Source organism: Neopelma chrysocephalum, unplaced genomic scaffold, assembly GCF_003984885.1.
Source record: "Neopelma chrysocephalum unplaced genomic scaffold, ASM398488v2 Primary Assembly neopelma1_22b, whole genome shotgun sequence".
Classification (NCBI taxonomy): Eukaryota; Metazoa; Chordata; class Aves; order Passeriformes; family Pipridae; genus Neopelma; species Neopelma chrysocephalum.
The window spans coordinates 28745944-28768623 of NW_020897690.1; the positions used below are offsets into that span (position 1 = coordinate 28745944).

Sequence of the window (22680 nt, forward strand, 5' to 3'; positions counted from 1 at the left end):
TATATGTAATCTCATTAGCACAGCTGGAAGTTGTTTGCCTATAATAACAGAGTGACCTCGGTTTCAGTAAGCCTCGAGTTTCACACTTCTGAAGCAATCATTGATGCGTAATTGGAGACATGATTAATGGAATGTGTGGTTTGCGCCAGTCAATCAAGTCCTATCCATTCACAGTATGAAATTTAGATGGGCAAAATATGTCTTTAAAATAATGGTGCTGGTTCCGAGGAAAAAGTAATCAGCAATGACATATATATTAAACACATCATTAGAGTTTGAAAGGAGAAATACCATTAGGTGTTCTGAAGCAAAAGGCAGCACCACCCTCACATACTTGTGCAGCTCCAAATGACAGCAGGGCGCAACTTTATGACAACAGCTATTCAAGTGTAACTGACAGCCTAATTTGATTTGTATTATTATTCGTATGCATTACAACACACAACATGGCACAAAGTGCACATTCAGGGAAAGGATGGCATTAGAAAAAACATCTTTTCACCTGCAAACTCAGGAAATCACGTCCTTTGAAAATTAGCAAACTATAATGCATTTTTTCCACCCTATGTCCCTGTCTAAAGCAGAACCACCCTTGGCTTCCTAAATAGATGCTGATTTGGTTTATTGATTTATTTGGTTTAATTTTTTGTTTGATTTGATTTATGCTGGTTAGCTAATACTAATGCGTACTGCCCAGAGATCTTGTGGAAGAAGTTTGAAGTCTTAAGCTCCATTAAGATTGTTATGAGATCCAGAAAGTAACTCACTTAATTGCTTCACTGATACAGATATTCATACACCAATGCCCACTATCAGCATTTCTTAATCCAGAACAAGGGAGGTAGCATGGAATAACAGGAATACAGAAATTAACGAGTACTCAGAAATTATGTGTCTTGGACTATTAATACTTACAGTGATAGAGTCACAGAAAACAAGTCATGAACCAGCACTGACCCAAGTCAGCTGAGCAGAGCACCACATCAACAAATTATAGTGCTCCAGGGCCTAAGCTGCCTCTGCTTCCCCCTTTCTCCCCCCCAAACTAACTGTGACTCCTCTGACTCATCTGTCACAGCACAGTGTGAACCACAGTAGATAATCAGAAGCCAGCTACATGTATCAGAAGAAGCCACTATGAACAATTACAGTCAGGGTGCAAGTCTGACAAACATTAAGCCAATAACATTGTCCATTTCTTTATCATAATGAAGACTTACGATTTCTGCCATGCTGTAAGACCTGTTATAAAATCCTTGACTAATAGCATTCAAGATCTTAAAGGGTCTGTAATACTCCATGGCTTTCAGATTACAGGCAAACAATACAAAGAAAAGCCAAGAATGTTTTTAAAGGGTGCTTTTATTAGTGTTAGATTTTTAATCAGCACAGAATGACAAATGCTTCCTCTAAGCACCCATTACACTAGTCATGAAAGTTGATTCAAGCAATTTTTACTTATGACCCCACGTGATACATCTTCCAAAAATTTCTTCCTTTTCAGTTCTATGATAAGGTTTACATGTTCTAAGATAAAGCTAACATGTGCTTTTTATAAACAGCTATCATAAAAAGATTGTCTGCTTACCTTAACATGATCAAAAACCCATATGTCAAGCTTGGCTGCATCTTGTGCTCCAAAGTCTTCACTTTCTGCTGTGTAACAAAATGTATAAACGTGATCTCCAGTAGCACCTGCAAAAACAATATAGGTGGTATACAAGATAAAAGGTTTTTTTCTCTTTTCATAGTCAAAAATACTTTCATGCACAGGAATAGAAACTTATCAGGAATGATAATCCTTATTTTAAACTTTCCCATAATTTATGGTTTTCTGAAACCTGGATACCATTTTACCTCATTAGGTTATCAGCATCTCAGAGGAATGAGGAACAGTGTTATCCGGTATGCTCAGGTGAGGAAATAAAGTATGGAAAGGCAGATAGTACTAAAACAAATCCCAGTTCAAGCAAATTAAACAGAATTTCATTTTGAAACAGAGAATTTCACCAGGAAACTTCTAATCAAGGAAGATACATATTTAGAACTTCATTTAAAGCTCTCCTTCATTGCAGGGAGACTGAGAAAAATATATTCAGCTTTTGGTTTTTCAACTGAATCATACAAGACAATGCCCTATCTATGAGGTCTTTTACACAGGAAAACATCAGATATCACATATAATGAAGGCATCAGAAGGGTTCCTGTATATCAATTCTAGCTATCAAAAACCCAGTGGACAACTTCAGGAAGACAATTTTCAAAGTCTGCATCTTCAAAACATGCATCCAAAATAGAAAATGGAGAACTACTGAACTATGTTCACTCACAAAGTACAACACAAGGGCCAGTGATGTGCAAGCACAGCATCTGGACAAGTCGATTTCATTCTCTACTCACTGTGAAGGGAGCAAAGCAGAGAAAGGCAGAGAGGGTTGGGGGGGGAGACCTAGAAGAAAGTAAACTTTAGAAGTCCTAGAAAGATCTGAAGCTAGGTGAAGTTTAATTAAATAACTCAGTTAACGGCAGAGCTGTTACAGCTCAGGGATGCCATTTATACCGTGACAGTGTAAACTCACAGAGAGTGAAATGTTCTTCAATCGGTTGATGACCAGCAAGAACATAACTGATTTGCTGGATGTCACAATTATATAATGCCATTGTGTAAGCTTCCAGGCTTGTGAATGAACTAACATTGCAGTATAAGGGAGCTGCTTAGCCAAGATTATGTGCAAACCCACCCAAAGGGATGCAGGTATTTCAAGCCAGGAAGATGAAAGCTGGCACAGATTTTCTGGTGCAGCTCTCCCCTGCGCCCCAGGAGACGTTACAACTACTTATAATACAGAACACTTGCTGCAGTTCTCAGTCTGAAAGAAAAGGAAGAAAATACTGCCATGCATTAAAAAGTAAACTCAGAAGTTCCAATTTGCGGATAAATGAGATGAAAAGAAGAAATAAGTCCTGTCCAACACTATCTAGAGGGTAGAATGCTGTAGTGTTTTTCCACAATGTCACAGCAAACCTGAGAAGACCTTCTTTGAGAAGTGCCACACCAAAGAAGCCAAATGACAGGACACAGTTTGCAGACCAAGAGAAGGAATACATCTACCACTTACCCATTTCTAATTTCTACCAAAGCAAAACAAAACAACCCACCCAACCCTGCACTGCTATAAAGAGAAACAGTAGCAAAATAAAGTCATACTAGGAAAGTTTTGGAGTGCTTGCATGGCTTATAAAATATACATTTCTTTTGTTGTTGTTTTTTTTTTTAATAAGAAATCCTACTATGCAAAATGTTAGAAAATACTATTTTGTTTCTGTTATTTGAGAGGTGCCAGGTGACAGTACACCAACACTTATCTTTAAGTCTGGGGATGAGGAAGCAAAGATGGGATAGAGAAACAGAAAGAAGCCAGGGATGAAAACATCCTTTAAAAGCAAGCATAGAGCTCTACTGGATTTGATGAAGCTATCACACTACAGGAAATAACTGAAGTTGCCAGAAACTCTCAAACCAGTTAACACCTTTTTGCTCCCTTGTCCGACACTTTATCTCATCCTCAGCATCAATATCCAAATATTTGGATCATGGATCAAATTATCACACCTTACTTAGACTTACAGTGAGGCAGTTCTGTGTCTGACAAGCTTTTCATGGATCAGAGTCCAGACCAGCAGGAGATTTTGCTAGCAAATTTTGCAGGCACAAAAGAGGGGAAGGAAGAATGAATGCACGAGGACAGTCAGACACTGAGCTGGACAGAGTGTGGGCATCAGAGAGCTGTCAGCAAACACAGTCATGTGAGGAATGTGAGAAATTTTGTGTTGTTTAGCAACAAGGAACTAAAACAGGAGACCAAGAGGTCTGTCTGTCCAGAATAACCCCAACAATGGTTTGTCCCAGTTGTCCCCATGGTCTTGATGATACCCCTCTTCATACTCAATTTAAACAATGACCCTAGAGTTTCTGGAAGCTTCCAAGAAAGAGAACGGGAACCTGTGGAACAAATGGCACTGTGGGTGCAATAGACTAGTATCTACTTCCCTTAAGAGAAGCAACAGTCTCAGCTCCTTTATCTGTGTGACATTTAATACTCTAGATTATTCTCCCACCCAGAACCATGACAAGAGTACAGGACTGGACTTTTCAGGTCAAACCCCAAATTCTGGTAACTCTAGAAGAGAAACTCAAAATTTTAAGGAGCATTCTGGAAGAAAAATAGGCTTTTTCAAAGAACATTATTTTCAGATAATTTCAAGGGTATAATCTAAAAGCATCATAGAAAATAAGGTTAAAATTAGCACACTGAACTTACATATCTGAAATGAGTTTAACTATTTGAAACAAACACCTTTTAATCCTGCGAAAGATACAAGGCACTTAAAACATTATCTCAGACTAAAACACTAATCACACAGTCATTAAGACTTTGACAGATTAAGATTTCATGTATATCTATTCTGATATTGAAAAAAATCTGCAAGTATTTTATTTGCCTTCTCTATAGAATCCTCAATCATTTCATTGGAAGATTTATTACAAGAAAAGTATCTAGGGAATATAGACAATGACAGGAAACAAAAGATTTTTCTATCCTTCCCAAAAAGCAGCAGGTGTTATATAGTCTTTATTCATCATCCAATGGAAGTGGTGAAATAGTTAATGAAATTCTGAAAATTTTAGCATGATAAAATACACACAAGAAGAGTGCTGTGACCTCACTAATTTGCAACATGAAAAGAAGGAGAGAAATTAAGCTATGCTGCCCTATGTCCCTCTTGGCTTTTTGTAAAAGTAAAGCTAAAGAATAAACACTTGATCACACTTCCTTCTGTATTCTAAAACTTTTCCTCCTTGAAAGAAGAAAAATATCTTTTTCTAACTAAAAGAAGTTAATCTATCTCTCTATCATGAGAAACCATGATTCATTTTCCCACACAGCCACTACTTCTCAGATACATTGCTGCACTAAACCTTTGCCAACTTTGGGGGATTTCCCTCCCCCCTGCAAAAGGAAGCTCCATTGTTGATACCACTCAGAACAAGCCTTATTGAGAGTATTATCCTTGCACATCTCTACAGATAACATCAAAGCTGCTCCCAAGTCCTCTGCTTATCTTCTTACTCAAATAAAACCAGTAGAAAGACAAGGCTCTGGGAAACTCTTGAATTCCCCAAATATTTTCCCAAGAACATATCCCCAAAAATATAAATAATCTGTGCAAGGGCAACTACCTTTCCCTTCTCCCCAGCCGCTATGACACGATTTCCAAATACAAGTTGTAATCTGAGGTCATGGGAAATTATCAGGAGATATTTTTACAGCAAACCATAAATTTATGAGGCTCAAGCAAAGAACAGAAAAAAGGGATGTGAGGGGAATATCAGGATGAGAAAGGGAAGAGACATGAGTTCAGAAAAAGTTCAAGAATCATCATGAGAAATACGATGTACATTTTTTCTAAACCAATATTATATTCCACTCCTATTCTGCCTATCCCATTTTTCTCATTTGTCAATACCAATACTTAAAACAGAACTGCAGCATATGCCTTTAGCTCATCTCCTTTTCATTTCAGTCTGTTTATTCTGAGAGTATGCAAAAGGGTGTATATGCCCTCATTACAACAATATTAAACCTTTAGTTGTTTGAAGTGTTGCTCAGCAATCTCTGCACACTCAAAGACCAATTGCACTGGGCTGACAAGACTTTAATACACTGCATACCACGAGCAGAACACCTCAGCTTCAGAAATAGTACCAGCAAGTTCCAGCTTGCATGTAGTTCTTCCACTTACATATTATTGTTCAGAGTAGAAGCAGGATAACCCACAATAAGCTACTTCTACAGCTCAGACACTCAAAAAGCATGTTCTATCTCCCAAATCAGTGGGAGCTGCATGCATAGGAAGAAAATCCCCAGCTGCACGCTTGCAAACAAGAGCTTTAAAGCTCAACCAAAGAAAAAAATACTAGGTCCTTAAAATTTAAGGTGTGTTTCTTTTAGTATGCTGACAGAATTAGGTAAGGCCTATTTAAACAGATGACTAATAAATAGAGACATCCTCATTAAAAGCCTGCTTCTTTTCCTCCACCCCCTCAAACTCACAAATTCACAAACTAGAAACCAAATATAGAGTATATACAAATACACAAACTGGAAATATGTCATTCACCTTCTTCTCTAACTCAAAATTTTTAAGTGTCTCTATTTTACTACCTGATAACTATGTGTTAAAGATTCATAAAATTTAAGCCTTACCTTTTGCAAACATTGGCAAAATATCTGGGCTTCCCCAGCTCCAGGTATATTTACTTTCATTGAAAACAGAGTCAAATTCCACTGGATTCTCCTTCCATCCTGTTAAACAAATACACCTGGATTTAAATGTGGTTGCCAGAAGATCTCATTGACAAGACTGATAGTCCATGCAAAATGTTGCTTGGGTTATTTTTAATAAGTTATGTTATTTAAGTTATATTTAAGTTATACATAAGTTATATTTATATTATTGCACAATGAACTCCAACTTGTGAATCTTAGTTTTAACTCCATTTCAACCTCTATTATAATTAGTCCCCCCTTCATTAAGAATTGAGCTGAAAACCTAAGCCAATCTCATTATGCAGGGATTCAAACAGGCAAAACACACAGCTGATTTACCTTCTAAACAGCTAAAATTCTCCTGAATTCTAAATCCCCTGTTGTCTGAACTCAGTTTTTGGCATTTCAGGCAATAAATTACACACTCATGTCATATTTCCTGCAGTCACACACTCATCACAATACAACCTCCAAGATCTTCTGTTTCCACAAAAAGGCAGCTGGCAGAAATACATAGATCTCTCAACAACAATTCCTGCCAATCCTGGATTTGTAGGAGTTGTCAGAAGGAAGAAGCTTTTGATTAGGAACATGGATAAAACCAAGTTACTCCTCTCACCTCCCCTGTCCAAAACCAATACACAACATCAGCAGTGGTCATGCCTGGAAGCCTGAGGGAAGGCAGAGGACCACACAAAAGACCAAGTCAGTAAAACAAAGCGTTGTTCCCCATAATTAAGCCCCAAGCACGCAGTGACAGCCAGCTCTGGACAAAATACATGTTTGGGGCTTTTGCTTTATTTTCCTCCTGATTCTCCAACTCAAGACAGCAATAGTTCAGTTAAGACACTACAGTACATTACTTGTTTCAACATCTACTTAGCCACCTCCTATTACATCCCAAATGATAATTAAAATCTCCGCTACATGAAGAGGTGAGGCCATAAAATACTTCTGCTTTTAGGGTGCTAAATTTTACCATGTCACAAAATATTAACATAGGTAAGCTATTTTCACAGCTTTTCAATATTAAGAATGGAAAATCCATCCAAAATTACTATTTTCCACATAATCATGGTATACAAACCACTATGCATTAATAATCATCTAGAAGCCTAGCACATCACTGAAACACCTTATCTCAGAGGACAGTGTTCAAAGCTTTAGGACAAGCATACCTTTAGCAACAGCACTGACATCTTCATAAAATCCAGCTATAAGTGCAACGTGCCCCGGCCTGGATTCTGTTGGGACCCGGGTATGAGAGATTCCCCAGCTGCCGTTATTCTCTAGAATACCCCTGAAAAAAGGATACGAGGTAGTTAATGCTCATGACTTCTTGAAAGCACAACAAATTGCAAATAAAAAGAGTACAGGTAGATGGGAGGCAGGAAATGCACAAAAAAAAAAAAAAAAAAAAACCCCCCCCCCCAAAAAAAAACAGAACACAGACTAAACCAGATTTTCACTACCACCTGCTGTGCAGTAAAACAAGCAGAACATTAACCTGCAAGTAGTCCTATATTATGACACCCCACAGAGAACATTACTATTGTGGCTCATCAGCACTGCAAACAGATGAGTTTAGCCGGTGTTGTAATACACTTCAAATTAACATACTATTTTTTTCTGCTGTTTTCCACTTCAGCTTACATCCCCCCCCCAAAGCTTGTTTCTGCCTGATGCTACTTTTTCTGTTATTTCCATTTAGCTAGAAAGTGTCTAGTTAAATCTTATCTTACTCATTAAATATGCTCAATTATAACCAGTTCTTGTGACCAAGTCTGCCTTTTTCTGTACTGAATATCGGAAGCCATCATGAAGAGAATTTGAACCGCATGCAAATTTAAGGTGCAAATAATTTTGGCAACAAGAAGAAAATTTAAGTAAATCTTTTATCTTTTGTAATTACATCACAGTGAAGGAGAATACCTTCTCACCACACATAGAGAAATACATCAAATTGTCTAGGGTTTATGCACAAACAATAGTTACAAGAGACAAAAAACAAAGAAAACAGGGACAAAACCCAACCGTAAGAAACAGCCTCATAAACTATTCCTGTCTGCTGAAGATATGAACAGTTGGGGCCTGCCGGAAAGCAAGTGGTGAGCACTACCATATGCTGCTTTCTTGTCTCCATCTTCTGGATGAAGAGAAAGATTCAGCTTACTGTCAGAGCATGGGGAGAAAGAAAACAAAACACACCCGGACACACCTTATACTGATTTTTAGGATAAAACAGCAGAATCTTCTGAACAAATTCAAAGCAGTTTTTAACAGCCAAATTACTGGAAAATTGTACTGTTGTTATTCATGATATAAGATACAAAATTGTCTATATTTTTATCAGATGTGTTTTAGTCCAAGTAAATTCTAATTTCATGCTAACTTTGTTTTTAACAGAGATTTTATACGACTGTTAGTTACAAGATCTCTATACTCAGCTGTAAATATATTTCTCACTAATGAAGCAAGAATTGAACTACAGCCTAAAATTTCAGGCTCTACTCTAAGTTTGCAGCATTCATGGTTTGCTTGTGCTTTTTTTAAAACTCATTTTAGACCTCACATTCTCATGGCCTACTTGAAAGCTCACAGAACTGCCTGGAATAGCCCAAATACTAGTGAGAAATATAAAAGCACACAGAGACATAGCACTCTGACATGTTATTTCTAGCTCTCACCTAGGTTTTAAGGCAAATTGGACTGAAAAGTATTTGAAAACAGAATTTAAGTACTACTTGAAGTGGTTTCCAGTTTATTCTCACTAAAGACTGATTAGGATGTATTGCACTAGTATTTATGGAAGACTTAAGACAAAAATAAAACGTGCAGCTATTCTCATACTTCATGGTCACGACAGGTAGGAAATTGTTTTCAATAGAATTTGATTTCTATTGAATTAGAAAGTAATCCTCTACCTTTGATTTTGTGGGACTGTTGTCAACAATAGGATTGACTTCAGGATCTCAAGTCAACAATAATATATATCAAGCAAAAGTATAGATAGATAGATAGATAAAAATATATAGCCAGATATCATAATTTACCTGTTCAGAATTCATTTAGCTATTTTGAATCATTTCAAAGCCTTTTACTCAGAAGAACCACTGAAAAAAATTAATTTCCTTGACAGTATAAACATTAGCTACCCGTAATAACAATGATTAATATTAATATGATATAGTAATATGGCTGAAACATGACAGGCAAGGAAGAAAACATCTTCCCTGAAATCACCACCGCAGCAATTCAGATCACCTACTATTGCTCACAGCTACCACAACACTGCTAAAAAACAGATTTATCAAGAATATTTGTAAAAGAGTAGATACTTGGCATATATCATCTAGCAATCTGCTTCAAGCCTAATGGATATTTATTTTTAATTTCATGTACCTAATAAAATTTTGCTTCTATTTATAGCACATTGCTACAAGAAGGGTTCTTGTTCCTTTAAAGAAAATCTTTCCGCATTAACAACACAGTAGTTCCCCACATGCTCTACCTGGATAAGATTAGTAATCTGGATGTTATGTTGCCTACTACTATAAAGGGGATAAGGGACTGAACACTTAGGAATGAATGTGCAAAAACAGTAAACTTGATATTAAATTGCATCATCATGGCTAGGCTTCGCGAACGAAGATTTGGGAAGGGCTCTACCCACGTTTCTTGCAAGCGCATTGGTGGCTAAAAAGGCCAATACGAGAAAGGCATGTCCGGTTGCAAAAGACACAGCAGAAAGACTCCTTAGATGGTATAATCTGCAAGGCACGATTCTTTCTGCGTTGTCTTTTCTCCTCAAGGGTGATCCTGCGTGCTTTCTCAAAAGCATCAGCAGCGTTATAGATGGTCTGTCTCCAGGCCTCCCGACTGGAGGCCAGAGTAGACCAGTTATGGTGATCAATATGGCCGAGGCTGAGATGTTGTTTCAGGGAGTCCTTGTATCTTTTCTTCGGGGCTCCTCTCTTGCGGCAGCCGGTGGCAAGTTCACCGTAAAGCAGGATCTTGGGGAGGCGGTGGTCCTTCATCCTAGAGACGTGCCCTGCCCAATGCAGCTGTGTTCTCAGTAGCATGGCCTCAATACTTGTGACTGCTGCTTGTTCAAGAACAGATGTATTGGTCACATAATCTGACCAGTGGATGTTTAGGATTGTGCGGAGGCAGCGTTGATGGAAGCGTTCTAGGAGACGCAGGTGGTGGCGGTAGATGACCCATGATTCAGAACCATATAAAAGAGTAGACAGCACTATGGCTCTGTAAACACTGATCTTGGTACTTTTCTTCAAGTGTTTATTTCGCCAGACTCTTTTATGAAGCTTTCCAAAAGCACTATGTGCCTTCGCTAACCTGTTGTCTATCTCCCCGTCAATCTTACCATCCGAGGAGATGAGGCTGCCTAGGTAATTAAACTGTTGGACTGATTTGAGTTCTGATTGGCCGATGGTGATGTGGGGATGATGGGGGACTTCCTGAGGTGCAGGTTGATGGAGAACTTCAGTCTTCTTTAAACTGACTTCCAGCCCAAAGAGCTCAGCAGCATCTGCAAAGCAGGATGTTAAAACGCTGCCGGGCTGCTTCTGTGTGGGCAACAAGGGTGGCATCATCAGCATAAAGCAGCTCCTGGACAAGATGGTTTAAGGCCTTCAGTCGCCTTAGGTTGAATAGGCTTCCATCAGTACGATATCGAATGTAGATACCGTCCTGATCTACAAATTGCATATACTTTGGGTTAATATTATTGGAAAAGGAATGCTCAGACAGCAATAACTTGGCAGAATAAAAAAGGAAACACTTCCAGAAACCAACATCTGATCTTGTCAACTAGTTTACAAAGTTAACATATGGAAGTTGTGTAGCTCAAAGGTTTGGTGACAAAACACTGGGCCTCTTGCTTCTAAATTGTGGCAGCTTATGCAATGGATCTGAAGATGCGCTCTGGGCTGCCTGGCCCACCACATTTCAGAAAGCGCAACATGCCACGTGTTTTTTCTTTTCATCCTCTCTCACACAAACATGTTCACACTCAGGTACTTCTATGCAGAATGAGAGACAAGAAAAATACAGATGGCACTTCAAACCTCTATTGGTGTTTTCTTCCACTCGGTGACCTGCCAGAATCTTTGCTTGTTACAAGACCATTCTTCCCCTCCATTCACCCATGTACCTGCAGCACCAGTGACAATGTTTTACTTCTACAGGTTTTGAAAGAGAAAGTCTCTAACTACACAAACAAGGTGAAGCAGAGACAACAAAAGTGCCAACTTTCCAGCATTAGACAAGCCAATACATGGTTTAACTTTTTTCTAGATAGGTATGATAATGCTGAATGGTTTAAACTTAAAAACTCAAACCATTTAATGACAAAAATACCCACTATAACTCTTTCCTGGCCACTACCCACCATTGCTCCTACTGATGGGGAATTACACCATTCGTACCTCGATGGTGTTGGTTGATGATGGAAAAGACCAACAGTTTTACTGCTAAGAAAAGAAACTGCTCTGAAGTAAGTGTAAAGTCCACTGTTAAAAGACAAGTCCCACTGATGTGTCAGACATCTGCCAGTGGCAAAGAGCACCTTATAAAAACAGTAACAGCAGCAGAAGCAGGTATAAGTAAGCACATATAAGCTGGCAAGCACTGTAGCAAGGACCCCTCACATTTCTTTACTACTTTTGCAGTAGTGGACTGCAAAAGCCCTAACAGCTTCAGATGTTTGATTATTTGGGTTTGTTCTGATATTCAAGCCAACCAGTGCTGTTACACAACTGTCTTGTTTTCTTTAGTCTAAGAAATTAATTGTCTTATAACCAATTAATTATCTTGATACAAGGAAACTGGGAAAATTAAGGAAAATTGGTTCTAAGCACGTGAGGCTATGACTTTTTTGCAGGATTTATTTTTCACAACCTTAAACCAAATCAACCCCCTTAAGCAATCAGACACACTAGGGAGCACAAGGGAGGCACCAAGGTCAGGCATGCAGGAAGGGTGGAACAAAGAGGAGGTGACAGCCTGCTGTTAGATCCATTCAGGACATCTCTTAATCACTCCTTAAAAAGCTTAGAGTTAGAAGACAAGCACGTTAATGAACTACTACTCTTAAACTGAACATCCAGGAAGCAGTTAAATTAACGCCTGCCTGTCAGGCTTCAGAATTGATACCATGCTGATGTGAATGGAGAAAGTTCACACTCTTCTCAGTTACTGGCTATCTGTAGTGTGCAGGGGACAATATTGACTCAATTTACACTGCTCCTGCTTTAGCAGCTTTCCTGACAAGGGACACGAACCCAAACTCATGCAGAGTGTAACTCTTTAAAGTTTGTCACTTCAAAGGCAGAGGGAAGGCAGTATTCAAGCTACCATAGTTGCTGTTTTTCTTCTTGTTCTCTTTTTGACATTACATAGAGTTGCCTTCAGAAGCGAAATCTTGTGGATTAGTAGAGTTTTTGGACTTACCGCAGGTAAGGTGCCCGGGGGGTGCCATCACTATTCAATTCATAGAGTGAATCTGCTCGCAGACCATCAGCAACAAAGAGTACAAGACGTTTTGCTGGAGGTGGCAGTGGAGTCTGCTGAGGGGTCATTCCATGGACCAGGGGAGAGCTGAAGTAGATGTCAAAAATGGAGACCAAGAACACACAATGCACAAGGAGACCAGCAAGTATGAAGATTGGTATATCCATGGCAACAGCCGGCTGGCAAAGGCAAAGTCCAACACTAAGAGGGAGGGAGAAAAATAAAGTGAGGCAAATGAAACTTATCAGAATCAGTATTTATTTCAGTTGTTATAGAATGGCAATACAACACTCACAGCCATTACTCATGATCCATAATCAGTTTCTGTTTCCAACAAGCTTTTTCCCCCAGTCAAAAGCCACTGCGTGACTAATTCAGACTTTCAGAGAGCCATTATGTCTCAGCAACTCATCTGGTTTTTACTGGTTTATTAGATAGCTTCAAAAGACCACTGAATCAAGCCAGTTTGTTTTGTGACCTACATCAGTGACAGAAGACTCAGACAACACAAAGTCTCCATGAACATACTACCCTCTACTGGCTAGTTGCACAACAGAGTTGAAGTCTGGCAAATGCAAGCCAGAAGCCAGACAGCTAGAGAAAGGCATCCTATAGCAAACATCCATCCAATACTGCTTTTTTTCCCAAGTTTGCTATCAAATCTGGGCTTGTTATATTCTGCGTAGAAACAGAACCCTTCTTTTAAAAGAACAAAGACGCTGTGCTGAGCACAGAATGCTATTCGTCTTCTAAAACAGGTGACAAAATCACAACAGCTGCAGAATTATGTTTCAGGGATATTTATATTCCCTTTTTGAATGTTTTTTTTCCTGCCCTGTCACCCTCTAATGTCAGGTTAGGGATACAAATATGCTTAATAACAGGTACGTTGGAAATGTACATGTTTGCCAAGTGTACTGTGGGGTTCAAGCGATGCCTGCTGCAAGTAAATATGTATATTGGCTCAGGTAAGTGTGGGATCTAGGTTGGAATGAGGCTTAGTTCTGACAAAGTACTATTAGTGCTGTCCAAGCTGCTAACTTAGATATTTAAATATCAGCTAATTATCAACCTCTACAAAACAACACCTCCACTCATCAATTTAGAAACAGATGTTCCTAACAGCCTGGAAGGTTCAGATTAACTGTGTAAATACACACCTCTCTTTAAAAGAAACAATTTGTTAAGAATCTAGTTATTGCTTCTAAATGTCAATATACATATTAAGTTTATCTTGTTACTTACAGAATTCCAGCAGCTGAATGGAGACAGGCAGCCACCATATGGTAAGACTATTATTCTTATCAAATAAGGATAAAAGGCTTCAATACCAAATAATCTGAACTCTGACCAAAACTCTGAAAGATTCTTTTTAAAATAAAATTTTTTAAAAGGCCAGGAAAGTCAGAGGTAAACAGAAACATACTAATAAAGATTTGAAAGTTGATATATAATATTACTTACTATTCAAAAGAAAGTTCAGATCTGTATACAACTTAACCATAACTTCTAATTCCACCCATTTTCCTTACTGAAACACAGATGCAACAACTCCAACCCTAATTCGAAACACTACTATAGTAATTTCTCATTTGAGAGATTTGGAGAGAAAACCACATAACAAAATTGAGATAACTTAAAACAACATTTCAAAGAGATATTCAGTAGTTACATTTAAGTGATCAAACAAAAACTTTTTGTTAATCAGGAACTTACATGCTTCTATGTCTACAAGTGAGATTCTAAGAGAGACTTGGGATATCTGTATCAGTTTGTTTATTTTTAAGTATTCAGGGTTCCTGCATCAATTTAAATATATGAAATCACAATCACAGAAATACCACTAAGTTCATTTTATTCAATCAGTTTTATTTTCCATAGGGCTTTTTCTTTTGGTGTAGTTGTGCTTGATAAGAGAATCCAAACTATTCACGCCTTAAACTGATGATACTAATCACCCTACTAAACAAAGCAGTAAATTCTATCAGGTACTTGTTGCATACTCCCAATGCTACAGTTCTACAGCTTAACATGTAGCCTATGTACCCCTATGTGGTTGCGAGCTATGCTGGCGAGGGTTCGGTAGGGTCGCCCATGCCAGACAGGTCAAAACCATAGGACCAGATAAACTACATCCCTGGGCAGGATGAGCTCATTAGCCTTCTGGCAGTCATCCTAGGAGAAGGACAACTCTCATCCCAAACCCGGGCAGATGGAGCTCGCTTAGCCCTGTAAGGCCATCCATCTAAGAGAAGGTCACTCTAATCAAACCTATGTCCTGAGGACCTCGCTGCCACCGTCCAAGCTTGCTCGGCCCTGGCAGATGAACCTCAGGATTAAAGGGTGGGTTCAGTTCTGCGCATACTGCATCTCACCTAAAAAATCCATTGCGCAGGCTTGAAGGCTTTACCCACATGCAAAAAGTCCTGTAGCGACGGGCGAGGGTCAAAACGGCAGGTGAAAGATGCACTGGAAGCCACAGACTCAACCCTGCATGCAGGCGGTTCAGGATATTGGTCATTTGAGACTGACGGAGATGAGAGTCTCTTGGGGCAGCACCCTGAACGACCAAGCAGCCTTTTCAAGGACAGCACTGCTTGCTCCACTCGGAGAGGGACCTAGAAAAGGTGGCCTAAACAAAGCTCATCTCCACCTTCACCTGGTTGGTTAACCGCAGACCGACGGGCATCTTCTTCCAATGCGGTCGCACAAAGAGCAAAAGACAAAGGCATGCACCTGCCTCCAAAGGTGTACCCAAATTAACTCTAGCATGCTGGAACATCAGAACCATGCTCGACTCTGCGAATAGCGGACGTCCTGAGCGACGTTCTGCCCTAATTGCCCATGAACTGGCTCGTCTTAACATCGACATTGCTGCTCTCAGTGAAGTTCACCTTCACAAGGAAGGCAGCCTCAGAAAACATGGTAAGCCCAAAACCGAAAAACATCTCTCAGGTGTCGGCTTCATGATCAAAAACTCTATTGTCCCTAAACTCGAAAATCTGCCGACAGGTCACTCTGATCGCATTATCTCCCTACGCCTTCCACTAAACAACAACCAACACGTTGTCATCTTCAGTATATATGCCCCAACTCTCCAAGCTGACCCTGCTGAAAAAGAAAAATTTTACACTGACCTGCACTGCCTTACCCAAAAGGTGCCCGCAGATGATAAGATCATTATCCTTGGTGATTTCAACGCCAGAGTAGGTAAGAATTTTGAAGCCTGGAAAGGAGTATTAGGCAAGCATGGTGTTGGAAACTGCAACGATAATGGTCGACTTCTGCTAGAATTCTGTGCGGAGCAACAGTTTACCATCTCTAATACTATCTTTCAGCAGAAAAATAGTCTGAAGACAACCTGGATGCACCCCAGGTCTAAGCACTGGCACCTCATTGATTATGTCTTGGTGCGTCAGAGAGATGTCCGCGATGTCCTCCACACCCGCGTGATGCCCAGCGCAGAATGTCAAACAGACCATCGGCTTGTGCGCTGTAAACTCAACTTTAATCTCAAATTCAAACCCAAAAGGGGCAGTATCCCAAGGAGAAGACTCCAAGTTAACGATCTCCAATCAGCCACAGTAAGAGAAAGATTCCAGGCAAACCTTCAAACTAGGCTCGAAAACCATTCCACAGATTCTGCAGTTTCCTCCCCTGAAACAATTTGGCATCATATTAAAAGCTGCATCCTGCAATCCTCTGAAGAATCCTTAGGGTTCTCCCTCAAGAAGAACAAGGACTGGTTTGATGAAAACAATCAAGAAATCCAGGACTTGTTGAGAAAGAAGAGAACTGCCCACCAAGCACACCTTGCACTGCCATCCTGTCACGCAAGAAAAACAGCCTTTCGTCTTGCATGCAGCAAGCTCCAACAGAAACTCCGTGACATCCAGAATAAGTGGTGGACCGATCTAGCTGCAAAAACTCAACTATGTGCAGATACAGGGGATCACAAAGGATTCTATGAGGCCCTGAAAACAGCATACGGGCCTACATACCAAGTCCAAAGCCCACTACTCAGTGCAGATGGTCAAACACTTCTGACAGATAAAACCTCCATTCTGAATAGATGGTCTGAACACTTTCAGACTCTTTTCAGTACCAACCGTGTAGTCCAAGACTCAGCAATTCAGTCCATCACACAACAACCGGTGAAATACGAATTGGATACTGCCCCCACTTTAGGAGAAACCCTTAAGGCCATACAGCAGGTGAAAATCGGCAAGGCAGCTGGGGTTGATGGAATTCCTCCCGAAGTCTGGAAACATGGGGGCCTTGCACTCCATGCTAAATTTCATGAGTTTGTGGTGCGCTGTTGGGAACTAGGCGAACTACCTTCAGACCTTCGTGATGCAGTCATCATCACCTTGTATAAGAAGAAAGGTACTAAATCAGACTGTTCAAATTACCGTGGTATTACTCTGCTCTCCATTGCTGGCAAAATCCTGGCAAGAATACTCCTGAACAGACTAATACCTGCTATAGCAGAAGGAATTCTACCTGAAAGTCAGTGTGGTTTCAGAGCCAACAGGAGCACCACAGACATGATATTTGCTCTCAGACAACTGCAAGAGAAGTGTAGGGAACAGAACAGAGGTCTCTATGTAACCTTTGTCGACCTCACCAAGGCTTTCGATACTGTGAGCAGAAAAGGTCTATGGCAGATTTTGGAACGTTTAGGTTGTCCCCCCAAGTTCCTTAAAATGATCATCTCACTTCATGAGGATCAGCACGGCCAAGTCAGATATGGCAACATACTTTCTGAGCCCTTTCTAATAAAGAATGGTGTGAAACAAGGCTGCGTTCTCGCTCCTACCCTATTCACAGTCTTTTTCAGCATGATGTTCCAAAGGGCCACGGCAGACCTCGATGATCAGGACGGTATCTACATATGATATCGTACTGACGGAAGCCTATTCAACCTAAGGCGACTGAAGGCCCACACCAAGACCTTAAACCATCTTGTCCGGGAGCTGCTTTACGCTGATGACGCCGCCCTTGTTGCCCACACAGAAGCAGCCCTGCAGCGTTTAACATCCTGCTTTGCAGACGCTGTTGAGCTCTTTGGGCTGGAAGTCAGTTTAAAGAAGACTGAAGTTCTCCATCAACCTGCACCTCAGGAAGTCCCCCATCATCCCCACATCACCATCGGCCAATCAGAACTCAAATCAGTCCAACAGTTTAATTACCTAGGCAGCCTCATCTCCTCGGATGGTAAGATTGACGGGGAGATAGACAACAGGTTAGCAAAGGCATATAGTGCTTTTGGAAAGCTTCATAAAAGAGTCTGGTGAAATAAACACTTGAAGAAAAGTACCAAGATCAGTGTTTACAGAGCCATAGTGCTGTCTACTCTTTTATATGGCTCCGAATCATGGGTCATCTACCGCCACCACCTGCGTCTCCTAGAACGCTTCCATCAACGCTGCCTCTGTACAATCCTAAACATCCACTGGTCAGATTATGTGACCAATACATCTGTTCTTGAACAGGCAGCAATCACAAGTATTGAGGCCATGTTGCTGAGAACACAGCTGCATTGGGCAGGGCACGTCTCTAGGATGAAGGACCACCGCCTCCCCAAGATCCTGCTTTACGGTGAACTTGCCACCGGCTGCCGCAAGAGAGGAGCCCCGAAGAAAAGATACAAGGACTCCCTGAAACAACATCTCAGCCTCGGCCATATTGATCACCATAACTGGTCTACTCTGGCCTCCAATCGGGAGGCCTGGAGACAGACCATCTATAACGCTGCTGATGCTTTTGAGAAAGCACGCAGGATCACCCTTGAGGAGAAAAGACAACGCAGAAAGAATCGAGCCTTACAGAATATACCATCTAAGGAGTCTTTCTGCTGTGTCTTTTGCAACCGGACATGCCTTTCTCATATTGGCCTTTTTAGCCACCAATGCGCTTGCAAGAAACGTGGGTAGAGCCCTTCCCAAATCTTCGTTCGCGAAGCCTAGCCATGACAGCTTAACATATTCTATGTTCTTCTAATTAAAATATTAGTAACATAATCTGTTTTCTCCACTAGTTATTTCTCTTTGCTTTAACTCTTCCCAAGCCTCAGTCCTTGCTTGCAGCAAAAAAAAAATGCAGTCAACACAATTCAAATTTAATGCTGTCTTAGACTATAGTATCAATGGAATTAATGAAAAAAAAAAAAAGCATACTTTCTTTTGCAACCAGTTTGACTACATTACACTAGACTATTCCTCTGGGCCCAACATATCCAACTGCTCACCACCATCATATGGTTTCCAGACAAGCAGCTCCCAGAGCCCTGCTTTTGCCACATCCCTCACAGCTGCTCCTTCTGCCTCTAGGTTAGCTTACATTGTCCCTTTAATACATGACTTTGTGTGTTATCACTGTGACATAACATTGTGAAAAGTAGTCTATTCTCAGGCTTACAAATACTTTCCCACAGATATTAAGGGCTTTGAAAGCTCCTAATTGCATTCAGCTGAATGTCAGAATGGCACCTCACACCCTTTTCTAATGGAAGTCTGGCTTTCAAACTACTAAGCCACTAAGGTGTTCCAAAGGAGCACTCATCTCTGGGTGGAGAGGCACCAGCGACCTTCTACACCTTTTTATCTTGATCAAGGTACAACCAAACTTGGTCCTTGCCAGCCCAAAGTGCTTGAAGTTCATTTAAGACAGTTGTTTTGTGAAATATATCCTCTTCAGACATCAACAGTACCAGAGAAGAACAAAACATTTCCAGTACATGGTTTTCAATGGAAAAGGAAGTTCTTTATTACTGCCCAGGTTCCTCTGGGACTTCCAAACCAAAGCACCCATCCTATCCGTGTCGCACAAACACCCAAGACCAGGCACCTTTTTCTTCCCCCTTTGTGCTTTTGCATTCACCATTTGACAGGCTAGTTTGAAATTCAGTCTGAACCTGCCAGTCCAACATGGAATCCAGAAGCTGAACAGGATCTCACAGGTGTTCTGACAGGCCTGTCAGCATCATCAGGAGCTGCAAATGGAAGGAAGCATTAGCATCAAACTCCTTGGGGCCCAGCGGCCTTCTGGCATGTTTTTCTGGCTAGGAAGCAGCTAACTCAGTAAAAATTGAATGCTCAGACATTCCTCAAACCATCTTGGTACGGAGAAAGCAGAGATATCACTGTGTATGTATCTGTCTCACCAGGAAACATGCTTATCTATATACTATTTCTCTGTGTCTCACATGAGATACAGCAATTAAACCCAGCTTCTGTGGGATAATACACAACAGAAGAAAGTCCTTTAACTTTCTCCTCCCTCTATTACAGAGGTCATAATGAGCGAATTTCTCCATACAGCCCAATGCTTGGCTGTTTAAGGTAGAAAGCTCACAAGGCATAGAAATAACAAGGATAACGATTTCAATAACAATTTCTTCCTCACAAGGAAAAAATAACCAGGATAAAAGGGAAATGTGGATTAAGCACTAGCTTATAATGAAAAGCAAAAGCCAAAGCCTGTCAAGAGAAGAAAAATAGAGATGTATTAAACACACACAATTTTGAGGATGAGGAGCCAGATGCATTAATTACTAGTGCCAAAATATCTCTGCCGTCAGGCGCCTGACCATTCAAAATGTGGATAAACAAACTGTCACTTGAAAATACATCTTACATCTTTCTGTCAAGAAAACTGAAGCCAAGGATATCTCAATATTTTTGTGTTCTGTGATATTTTCTCAGGCAATCCCTTAGCAAATGATTTAGTCCGCTACCTTCCACAGTCCTTATTTTCACAAAGCAAAACACAAACTTTGCTCAAATTTTAACTGCATTATTCTACTTAATTCTGTTAAGCATTGCCTATCACACCAAGAGGAGACAGAGAAGCTCCTAGTCTTGTAGGTAAAAAGAGCACATTGCTACCTATTTGTCACATGCCATTTCTTACTGTCCATCCAAATATATCATTTGCTATAACAGAATCCTAGAATCCTAATACAGGCAGCCAAATCACCTCCTCTTTAGATTCAGTCCAACTAGTAAGCTATATATCAGACTCAGATTTATTCTTTTCTTTCTGTATTTTTCCCTTTCTGTCACCATCTCTTAATCTAAATACAGAGCCAATAATGATTCTGTCCAAACTCCAGTATATCAGAACTTAAACTATTCCAATAAAATAGTTTTTCTTCAAACAATTTGGAGTCAACAACATAAAGCTGGTGTGGAGTCTTAAATGAAGACCCTTTTCAGATTCTTGACAGGAAAGTACTAAAGATCCACTAAGCTTCTCATTGCCTGTTAAACGTGAGTTGTTCACAGGAACAGATCAAGTAGAAAATCAGCACTGCCCTGGTGATGCCAGGGGCTTCAGCAGACTTCAGAGCTTCTCACTTTATTGGATGTTGTACACGAGCAGAGAGGAGAGCGAGAAGACACAGGGGAGCAATCGAACTGAGAGACAGCAAGGCAGAACCAGGACACCCTTCTTAGAGTCTAGGAGATTAAAAAAAGAAAAGCAGCAAGGACCTTCTGACTGTAATTAATTACTTTTCCAGAATAAAGTGATACACAGATTAGAGAAGGGTTTTTTGGTGGTACCCTGCCATCATACTGAATTCTCAGAGAGAAAGTTCAGCTCCCAGTTGGTGGCAGAGAGGATGAAGGGACTCTTTCTGTCTTTGTATTTGCACCTATCAAAACAATATCCAAAAATCCTACCAGCTGTGATTGCCTCACCAACAGCTGTGTCAGTGTAAGGACTAAAACACCCAGACTGTGATGGTGGCAGGGGAGCAAGACAGCTGCAATGAGCCACCTAAGCCCAACCATCGGACAAGAAGCAGGCAGGTTATTTCTTCACATGAGCTTTTCCCTCTTTTCAAGCTGATCTGTAACTTGCTGACAAGACTTTTTTTTTTTAACCTTCTTTTTGACTCACACCATAGAAACTACATCCAGAGCCCCAGGCTGGATCAGGTCCCTCAGCGCTGAACAGGAAGGCTGACATAATTAAATGCAGCACACATTTTCCCTAAGTAATCCACATCTAAGATGCATCCTCTCTGAAGTTATAATCTCTCAGCATTATTTATAATGCAAAGAAAACCAGACTTGTACTGCAATACAATATAGTTCTTCATAAGAAATGTAACATTTCCCTTTTATATTTTTCTTTCTCCAAATACGCAATAAAACATACACAAAATACTTCATGGAATATGCCCCACTGGCGGGAATATTTTGTTAAGGACAATAAAGTGTCAAGACAGGGAGCTCAAGACACATTAGTCATTTCTTTTAGAGGAACCATGCTTCACTAATACTGTCAAGTCTGTTGATTAAGATGAAGAAAATCCATTGGAAATGCATTTTCAATAAGCATCAATGGCCTTGGTAAGCATCTTTTACAGGAAAGAGCAATAGACAGGAATGGCTGCTGTGTTTCTGTCTGACTAATATACTTTTCAACTAAACAGGGTTGTTTATTTTGTAATTTAAACTGGCAAAGTGGTGACTGCACAATTTGTCCATACATAAAAAATGATGCTTCTCCTTAGGGCAGAGGAGCAAAGTGGAAGTTGTGCGGCCTAACTGACAGTATTGTGCATGGTATGGCAGCTATACAACATCTAAGACAGTGTTAGCAGGCCCTACCCTATGCTTTTACTACTTAAGATTTTTAAAGAGTTATACTAGCTGAGAAATGCAACCAAGTCCTTCCTTCTGTCACAGCACACACACCTATTGACAGCACAAGACTGTAATTTATACAAGACCATATAAGACACTGACTGTAATTTATACGAGAGACTTGCCAGCCAGTCTCTGAGTAACTCTCTCTCGCGTCT

The 22680-nt window shown here is 40.3% G+C and overlaps 1 protein-coding gene across 5 annotated transcripts in view; it reads right to left on the minus strand.

The window, feature by feature from the left end:
* Nucleotides 1-22680, minus strand: part of PIGN (phosphatidylinositol glycan anchor biosynthesis class N) — a 107970-nt gene that overhangs the window by 75468 nt on the left and 9822 nt on the right. For all 5 annotated transcript variants that reach the window (XR_003534064.1, XR_003534065.1, XR_003534066.1 and 2 more), the window contains exons 2-5: nt 12804-13064; nt 7511-7632; nt 6270-6368; nt 1589-1695 (exon numbers count right to left, since the gene is read on the minus strand). Coding sequence is in view for 2 of the 5 variants with exons in the window: in XM_027682271.1 (XP_027538072.1) it covers nt 1589-1695; nt 6270-6368; nt 7511-7632; nt 12804-13030 (555 nt within the window). In the remaining 3 variants the exon portion in view is untranslated. The remainder of the gene's footprint in view (nt 1-1588; nt 1696-6269; nt 6369-7510; nt 7633-12803; nt 13065-22680) is intronic.